General features: G+C 27.9%; 1 protein-coding gene across 1 annotated transcript in view; it reads right to left on the reverse strand.

The window, feature by feature from the left end:
• The window catches only part of LOC100208802 (mucin-2), a 28,191-nt gene extending 20,331 nt beyond the window's left edge, over window positions 1-7,860 (reverse strand). Inside the window, exons 1-2 of the mRNA XM_065807947.1 lie at window positions 7,511-7,860; window positions 6,906-7,208 (exon numbers count right to left, since the gene is read on the reverse strand). Of these exons, the coding sequence (XP_065664019.1) occupies window positions 6,906-7,208; window positions 7,511-7,684 (477 nt within the window). The 5' untranslated portion in view covers window positions 7,685-7,860. The remainder of the gene's footprint in view (window positions 1-6,905; window positions 7,209-7,510) is intronic.
• Window positions 7,861-10,355: the final 2,495 nt, after the last annotated feature.

A 10,355-nucleotide genomic window follows, 5' to 3' on the forward strand; every position in this document is an offset into this window, starting at 1 on the left:
GGATCTTTTGTTTCTGAGGCAAGCTACCACTGCGCCCCGGTGCTTAAATTTAATGCTGATATTTTTTTTTTTTTTTTTTGTTCTATATTACCACTTTTTAATAATTCATTTTACAGTTTTTATAAATAAAAAAATAAAAATCTAAATAGAAGAAAGAAAATACAATAAAAAGATTTTGTAATAAAAATAATAAAGAACGCGGAAACTCGAAGAAGACCGACAGGTCTTGTCACCGAGAACCGCTGAAGTAAAACACTTATTTTAAATTTAAAATAATATAAAAAGTATATACACAAATAACGTTTTTTTCCCATTAAACATTAGTCTACAGAATAAAATAATTAAATAAACTTTTTCAAAAAATATTTCAAAAGTAAATCAATATATTTGTAATTGAAAAAATTAGTTTTTTAAGATTAAATTTAAAAGAATTTAAAGTACAATCTTGAGCAATATGGAGCATTTAAAATTACATTGTTCCATAAAAATGGTCCGCGAAAAGAAATACAAAATTTTCCAAAATTAGTTTGAGAAAACGGTTGTCGAATTAAATTATTATTCCTTTGTATACATTATTTCTGTCTTTTTGTAGATATAAATTATGAAAAGAAATAGGCGATAAGTTTGTTTTACATTGAAACATGAAACATAAAATATTAAAAACATTTAGTTCGTATATATTAAGAACTTTCATTTCATATAAAAGAGGTTTGGCATGAGCAAAACGGCCTTTAAAATTTATAAGCCGTGCAACATGCTTCTGTTGCCGATAAAGAGGTTCGAGTTTTCCTTTATTTGTACTGCTCCAAGCAATATTAGCATAGCTTAAATGGCAATGAATTAGTGAGTAATATAATTGAAATAATGTATGTTTGTTTAATACGCTTCTTGCTTTGTATAAAATCCCTATACTCTCGGAAATTTTATTACATAAATTTGCAATGTGGTTCGTCCAAGTAAGACTTTCATCAATATACACACCTAAACATTTTGTCACTATAACCCGTTTAATAAGAATATCATCAATAAAAAGATTTGGCATATTAATTGGAAGTTGGTGTTTTTTATTAGCTGAATGGAAAAGAATCCATTTAGTTTTTTCAATATTTAATGATAATTTTTTTAATTTAAACCAATTAGAAACTTTAGCCAGTTCAATGTTCATGTTGTTAAATAATGTTATTATGTTATTATGAGAGAGAAATAAGTTGGTATCATCAGCAAACATAATTGTAATTAGATTTGAAGCTTTAAATAGGTCATTAATGTAAATTAAAAACAAAAGAGGTCCTAATATGGATCCTCGCGGAACTCTGCATGATACATTTAACAAACTAGATGATGTACTTTCATCTGCATAAACAAATTGCTTTCTATTATAAAGGTAACTTTTCAGCAAAACTAATACTAACTTTTTAAAAGGAATTTTGTGATCAATAGTATCAAAAGCTTTCGCTAAGTCCATGAAAACAGCCAAAGTAAATTGAGGCTTTTCGAATGAGTAAGAAATATTTCTAGTAACTTCAAGAATTGCGTGTTCAATGGATTTGTTTTTTTAAAAGCCATATTGGTTTTTGTATAATAAGTTGTTTATAGTAAGGTGATTATATATTTTGGTGTACAAAATTCTTTCTAAAATTTTAGAGAGCGCAGGAAGAACTGAAATAGGACGATAATTATTTACGTTGGTAGAGTCACTGTTTTTTAATATTGGTATGACTTTTGCTATCTTTAGGTTTTGTGGAAAAATTCCTTGTTTTATTGAAATTGAAAAAATTATTTAAATTTTTAATTAAAAAAAAAATTAAAGATTAGGCCCTACAGACACCTGGAAACCAAGGTTTCCAGGTTCGCCTCTCGGTATCGAAATTGCTTTATTTTTTTAGTTTGTGCACAAAGGTTATTTTTTTGTTGCTGCACAATTTTGTGCACCAACTAAATAAAGTTCTGCACTAGGACCATATAAAGTCAAAACGCAGAAAGTGCACATAGAATGCTAATGCTGTAACCCCCTCGTAACAAATTGTCACAAAACTGCCTTTAAAAAGTTCCTAAAAATCCACAAAAGACTAAAAAGTGGTGGTGGATTTTATTAGTCTAGTTTTCAAACACCCCGGAAAATTCTTGATCTACTACTGCAAAAACCAAAGTTATGACCGTGTAAAATTTATAACAACCTTACTTTAATGGGTTTGGAAATTTGATAAACTTTCAAATACTTATATATGATTTAATGAAGTTTGAAATCTGTTGTTAAATCTAAATTTATTTTAAATTAGTAAAAAACAATAAAGTCAGTAAATTATTGCCCAAAAAATAAGATAAAGTCAATAAGTTATTGTAAATTATTAATTAGTTTTTTTTTTGCAACTTTTTTGATTGCAAAAAATTCTTATTTGATCTAAGCAGAAATATACCCACGTTTGAAATTTTGCTCCATGTCTAAAAGTTATTCTGCTCAAACATCATAAAAAGTAGCCGTGGTCCCTCCAATATGTTCTATAGGGAAGGGTGGAATAATCTAAGTCTATTTTAAGCTATTTCTGACTTTGGGTTATAAAAAAAACAATATATAGAAAACTGTTTTCTGAAGAAAAATTTTTTATAACTATGATATAATATAACATTATATTTTGCAAATTTAACAAAAAAGACACAAAATAAAATATTCTAAAGGCCACAATTTGTACTTGAGCCATTATTTGAACTTGTCTACATAAAACCACATTGTTTCACTCACTGGGGTATGGTAAAATATTAGTAATTCTCCATTAAAATATTGCTGCATATGAGAAATTGTACATTCTTTACACAGGCATCTATTATTAATTCTATCTGCAAAAATTTAAATTTAAAAACCAAATATTAAGATTTTAATTGAAAAAAATCCTTATAAAAATTACATATACAAAAATAAATGTAAAAATTAAATTAAAAAAATATAGCTATAGAACGTAATAAACAAATTTTATATAAAAAAACCTGTTTTTTTATATCTGTCTATATATGGTTAAATGTTGTTTTGTATTAGACACCTGTTCAAGTAATAGGTTAGCTTTTTTTCTTTGTTTTTTTCCTGTAAAAGATGTTTTGATCTCACAAGCTGTTTGTTCCTCAAGTAACCATCGTTTGACTTTTTTATTTATGAGGAGTTCTCCATATTCTGATTTCACTTTCCTTCTTTTTTGTTTTTGTAGTTTTATTTGCTGTTTCTGCTGGTACATTAGGACTTATGATTGACATTAAAGCATTTTACATAGCAGATTTTAGGGCTTGTAATCTTACAGAGTTAGAGTTATATTGCTAATTATTGGTAATTGATTGAGAATATTAATGCTTCTTATTCAACTTTCCATCTTTTCTTTACTTAATGGTGAGATATCTGTACCATGAAATCCTGCAATAGCATTTGCTGAAGAGAGTCTCAATTACTAAAACAATTGAAACAATTGTTTTAACAATTATCTAAAATCTGTTTTATCAATACTTTTGTTTTGTGTTTCTCTTGCAAACCGCTTTTAAGATTGTTATCCACTCATTCTTTAATGATCTAAAGACAGACACATCTAATGCTTGTAATGCATGCAAACAGTTTGGTCGTAATAACATAAAATGGATATGGTTATCCATGGCTGTTTTTATAGTACCATGTTAAATGGCTAACATGACCATCATAGATCAAGAGTAGTAGTTTTTTATCTTTGGCAACAAATAGCATATTTGGTCGTAATAACGTAAAATGGATATGGTTATCCATGGCTGTTTTTATAGTACCAAGTTAAATGGCTACCATGACCATCTTAGATCAAGAGTAGTAGTTTTTATCTTTGGCAACAAATGGCATAAAGTGTTCTACTAACACTAATAAAATGTATTTATTTTTACATACTTTTGAATTATTTTAGTATCTTCATGAACTACAAAGGCTATTCAATTTAAAAACAAAATGTAAAATGCATTAAAAAAGGAAAAGAAGTAGAAAATTATTATAAATCTCACACCCTGAAAATCTGGGACCCTGACAATCTGGAACCCTAATGCTGAAAAATATCCCATCAGAATCTTTTTAGCCAATGGTTGTGTATGTTATAAGGTTCTCATTTCATCAAAAGTTGAAATCATAGTTTGAAATTCAACATAGATATTTTAATTTGGATATTTTGTTCAGAAAGTTAAATTTGACTATTATTTAATGATAGATATCACCACTAAAAAACATTTATTTTATCAAAAAAATTTAATTTTTAATTATCAAAGTGATAATTAATCACACTAAATTTTGTATATGTACTTATAAAGAGCCTAATTGGAATTTTAATCAAATTTTTTGAGCTTAGAAAATTTACTCAGCTCATCCCTATCACGTACTTATTGTTTACGTCCATGAAACAAATATTTTATTTCCTAGCGCCAAAAATTCGTTTTCCATTATGTCTTCGTTTTCCAAAAACCACGAAGAATGCAGAAAATCTGTTTGCTTAATATTTATGAAAAAAGCAGACAAGCAATTGACAAAATCTTGCCAAAAGAAAATTCACGAGATTATCTCAAACACTTTAAACTTCAGTGATGATTGTGTGCCTTTTGAAATTTGCATGACTTGTCGACTCGAGATCAATTAGCTAAGAGATAAAAATTTTCTAGACCTGTTCAACTTTGACTCCAATATTGCAAAAACCATCACAAAGCAAACAGTTTTTTTGTTTGATCTGCAAAATTGCCGAAACTAATGGAAAAGAGAAATACTCTCTACAATTTAATGAAGGCCAAGCTAGTCCACAAAAAAACTCCTGCAATTGAAGAAAGGTGCACAACTTGCTTATCTGTGCATGCTCGTTGACATCCTTATCATTGTACACCACGAAAATATGTCATAAAAACCTCAGAGAACTTGCATTGGCAGACCAAATAGATGCAGAGAAGATTGCCTCCTCTGTGATTCTTGACAGAGATGCATCACCAAGAGGAACAGTTTGGATCAGCCAAACACAAGGAATGTTATTGGGTTTAAGAAAATGCACAATAAAATTTCAATTATTATTTTAATCTGAATGGTATTATAAAATATAAATAATATAAATTTAGTTTACAATGTAATTTTAAGAGTTATCAGCTGAAACATAAACATGGTTTCAATCCAAGAGAATATGAGGCTTTCAAATACTGGAATGAGGAAACCTGGATCTGCTCTAAACCAGATTAGTCCAGTAAGGCTAGTTGAAACTAACTTTCAGCAAAAAACTGCTGACAGTGGCAAGCCATTGAGAGTCTACTTCACATCCCTTCAACCTTACAATGGTGGCCAATACAATTGCAATGATTGCATAAAGTTGTTCAAAAAGGTGAATGAGCTAAAATTCCTTGCTGAAGCTGAGATTCATTCAGAAGCCCTTGATTTGTCCAGGCTTCTGAATGAATCTCATTTAGCATTTGTCATTTTCTTGATTCATTCTTCCAAACCTTTTAAATTAACGATCATTTATCATAAAGTCTCTTTAGTTTTACTGGTAATCCTACCTTTCTGTATAAAATATAAGTCTGTGTTTTATCTTTAAATTATAATTTGTGAAAAACTCTATTTGGATGAGAATTTATGTTTAAACTGAATGCAGGTTCAAAAAAAGCCGAAAAGGAAAAAAAAATATTTTTATTCAATATATTTAAAATAAAATGATGACTCTTTTGGAATTTTTATAAAATTTCGCTTCTTTTGAGTTCTAGGTTGACCTACTTTTAAAGAATTTTTTTCGCCAAAATATTAGAGACTCGTTAGATAATGAAGGGGTCATACAAAAATTTTAAACCTTAGTTTCATTTTATTATACGCATTTAGGGAGTCCAAGTAAACAATATTTAAAAACGCTGTTTTTATAACGACCTTAATGTCCACATATTCTTCAAATGGTGAAGGTTATTTATTTAGTGTTTTATATAAATCACTTTAAAATTTTTTCAAAGTCATGTTAATAATTATTCTCCTCTAGGTTTTAGAGTTCATAATTAATTTTAATGGATAATATTCTACTGACTCGATACTAGATAATATTCTACTGACAAACATTGCTAAGAAAATATTCTCTCTTATTTTCGTTTTCAAGTTTTTTTTATCTCACGTGAAATCTGGTCGCGATTGATCGCATCTTTCAAATTTTTTATTTTCTTTGTTCAGGTGATTTTTATTTTAGGTCATTTCTTTTATTTTTTTAGGTGAACATTATGGTATTAAAAACGTTTATACCGAATTTATATTTAGACTATTTACATGGAGTAGCCGAATGTAGAAAAATACTACCCTATTTATCTTAAAAAAATTTGATGAAAATTTTTGAGTATTTTAATTAATAAAGGTTCACTATTCGGTATAAATAGTGCAAAATTCACTAATAGTTCACTACTCTATATAAATAGTGCTAAACAATCTTTTTATATTCATTTCATTTAATTTCTGGAGTGAGAACAATTAAATATTAAGTATTAGCTCATTTAATTTCCGGAGTGAAAATATTTAATATGACAGTGTTAGTGCATTGAATTTCCCGAGTGAGAATGTTTAAATAACGAAAATAAACAGAAAATTTAAATGCAAGAAAAAATTATTTGTCTAAAATTATTTTTTTCTTCAAAAGAAGCTATTTAAATATCTTTTTTTTTTTTTTTTTTATAAAATTAATTTAAATAACTAATCTCTCATCTTTTTATAATTATTGTTTTATAAAAGTTCTTTTATCTTAATTAAGTTATATAATTTGTATATTTTACATTAAATGTAAGTTGTAAAAATTACTATAAAAATATACCTTTGACTTTTGCTAAGATAAAATTTTTAATTTTAATCAAAGAATAAATTAATTTAACTACATTTAAGTCACTAAATTAAAACAAACAAAAAAAATTAGCTAACTTACATATCCATACTCTCCCGCTTGCACTGGTCTTCGTTTGTAGGATGGAGCTTTGTACCACGTTACTATCAGTGTTCTTTGTTTATCTGATGAATATCCATTTTTTATTGAACTATCTATTGCAGCTAAAACTTCATTAGAAGGATTTGTGTTAATAAACATTCCACATCCATCATTGCACGGACGGTAAAAATTCGCATCTGCCCAATACCCCAAAAGAGTATACTTAGGGAAAAAAAACCACTTATAGTTCAAGCTCATTGTCTTGTAATTAGGGGATGTAAATATACCACCATTATAGCTCACCTAGTAAAAAAATGTCCATAGTTTACCTTTTTACATAGTTAACAACTAAGCAACCAATCAATTTTTTCTACATAATTATCATGTAAACAATTTTTTTAAATAAAGAAATATAAAATCTTTTATAAAATAGGCATTTGAAGAAATATACAAATAATCTTTTCCATTTAGTTATAATTAATATATTTTTGGTATCGCTGTCAAGTGACTGTAGGTCAACGCTAAAAAGTTATATACATAAAAAGTTATATACATGTATGATTTGTAAACAAACACAAAAGGTCTGAAAAAACAAGTTTACTTACATAGAACGATTGATAACTGCTCGTCCAAATAGGTATTGCTTGATTTAATGCAATAGGAATGGATTCGTCATCGCCATTTACTTGTCGGTTGCCCCAATCCGAACTTTTACTCACAAGTAACGTGCAGGAAATATGAATTATTTTTAAAAATATGTATATTTGATAAACTTTCATTTTATCATTTGGTTTTCTGAAAATTCAAATCATTGAAAAATATTAATCAAAACAAAACACTAACTCTAACTTAGCAAAACTATTTTTTTTTTTTTCTGTTCATAACTTAAGTTCATGTATGTTAATCGTACAAAGAGGTTTTTAAGATGTATATTAATCGTACAAACTTTAACAAATAGAGAATTAGTTTATTAATTGAATTAATCAAAGATGAGTCATGTTTTACTTAACGAACATAATTTTATTTTGACGGGGGGATTAACAAAATAAAACAGAGTTTTAAATTTATAAAAAAAAACAATTTTGAAAAACTTTAAAAAACCTTTTAATCAGTGAATTGCTGCTTATAAACGTAATATTTAGAGTAAAATGAAAATGACAGATAATAAAAATTGAATGACCATATTAAAATGGTTAGACTGTAGAGTTGTGGGGTTTATTTAAATTCTAAATAAACCTCCGCAAAAAGTGTTTTTTTACTTTTAAGACTAGCTATTTAGTTAGCTTATCCTGAACAAACCTAAGAATCTTTATTTTTGCTTTTTACATAAGACTACGCATATCTGTATAGAAAATAAAATATCCAATCTTGTTGGATCAGCGAAATTAAATTTTGTAGGGTAAAATATTTTTATTTTTACAATACAGTTTAATACAACAATAATAACAAATCAATTTAACTTTATAAAATCATTTTACAGATTTAACAGTAATTAAAAATATCTAATCCGTTTAATGATACTTAACTGCATTACATTAGGAGTTTTATCGATTTATCCGAAGCCCTTGACACAGTTAATCATGAGATGCTGTAGTTACACATAAAAACAATCTTTTTCAAATAAACGTAAACACCGATCTCTTGTTCAACATAATTTAAATCTAAACTAAAATCCTTAGTCATTCCGCATATACAATTTATTATAAGCAGTTATATCGTAACTTCTTATTGCAAGTTACAACCTATATTAAAAATTTTTCTCTACCACTTAACAACAATTTGAAACTAAATTAACTATGTGTTATTGTACTGATCAACATTAACTGGATGTTATTTTAGGGTAGAGCACGGCTAGTTGAGCATAGGGACAAGTTGGGCAATTAAAGTATCTCAAAAACTACGCATCACATAACAAAACAACTAATGGATGAAAATTATGGACTTAAAATGTTCCTACAAAGCGCAACAAAATAATGTTGGAAAGCAGTTGAGTAAAATACACGGACACTTATTTTAGTTTGGATCAAAAAAGTAAAAAAAAAAAAAAGGTTTTGCTATTTTTCTCTTAGATACTTATAAATTTTTTTATCTGACATCAATTAAGTGTTGATGTTTTAACAAGTTATCGGACTTTCGATTAAAATTACCCGTTTTTATCTAAGTCCCATTGTTCTCTTTAAAACCTAACTAATGTGTCACTTAGTCTAGTTAGGGTAAATTAAGGGGTATATTCCCCCATTTTCAAATATTGACAATAAATAACAACTTTTGACATAAAATAATTAACCATAGCATAAATGTAGAAAATTAAAAAAAATTAAAAAAATTGGTCAACGGTTGCTGTAGTAACCGTAAAAAACCCCAAAAATAAACAAAAAATAAGATTTGCCCTGGCCAAGTTTTAGCAAAAACTAATAAAAAAAGGCTGAATGAAACTTTGGAAACACAATTAGAATAAGTTTATGAGTGTTTTAAACAGAACAGATTTTTTAAAAAAAGGTTCTGGGCCTGAAGACTTGTGCTCTAAAGTTGACAATAGAAAAAAGTACATTTTTTGAAAAATTAAATTAGCCGTACTGTTTTATTCATAAGTATTTAAAAATTCTGTTCCGTTTAAAACACAGCTTTTATAAAAAGGAAAATTTGTTGAAAATTTCAGATAAAACGCTCAAGCGGTTCTCTTGGAGTTTTGGCCGGCATATTGAAAAACCTCAAACTGAGAAAACGCATAAAAATTGAAAATAAAAGAATAAAGATCTACAAATATACGTAACATTATATATTGGACTATATTTAATATTAAAAACCTCCTGCTTCATATGTTTTACTTTCTTTTTCAGAGGTTTTGTTCGACCATTTAATGCGACCATTTAATGCATGTTTTATTTATGTCGTTAGAACCGTTTTCCCATGGAAAGACTCATTTGCATTTCGCGTTTTACCATGCAGACATTTTTTAAGCTCATCTTCTTTTGTGAGCTCTTCAAACACAAGTCTGATCTTGTATACAACCTCTAAAGGTAGACCAGGTCCTGGCTTGTAGGTGTTACTGCTATTTGCTTTGTCTCTGTTAAATTTAAACCAGCTACTTACACCTGTTGGACAATGTGGATAGTACCAATTATTTTCTTTTGATGATGCAATGTGAAAAAGGGTAGCAAGCGCTGCTGATTTCATGGCATCTAAATTCCCAGTATTCTGTCTAATTGCCACACCAAAGAAGTTTTGTAGTCGATCAATTGTTGCATCTGTCAATCTACCACGACCGCCCAGCCCCCTAATTTTTTTTTCAATTTATGGAGTTTGGTTCCAACACGCTTCTGATAGTGTCCAACACATTCTAATTTATTTACTTTAATATTAGGATAAACATCCTTGACACTATTGTAACTTTTGCTATCTCCATCACCTAAAAAATTAATGTACTGCAACTTATGTTTTTTAATTGAT

This window comes from Hydra vulgaris, chromosome 10 (assembly GCF_038396675.1).
Source record: "Hydra vulgaris chromosome 10, alternate assembly HydraT2T_AEP".
NCBI lineage: Eukaryota > Metazoa > Cnidaria > Hydrozoa > Anthoathecata > Hydridae > Hydra > Hydra vulgaris.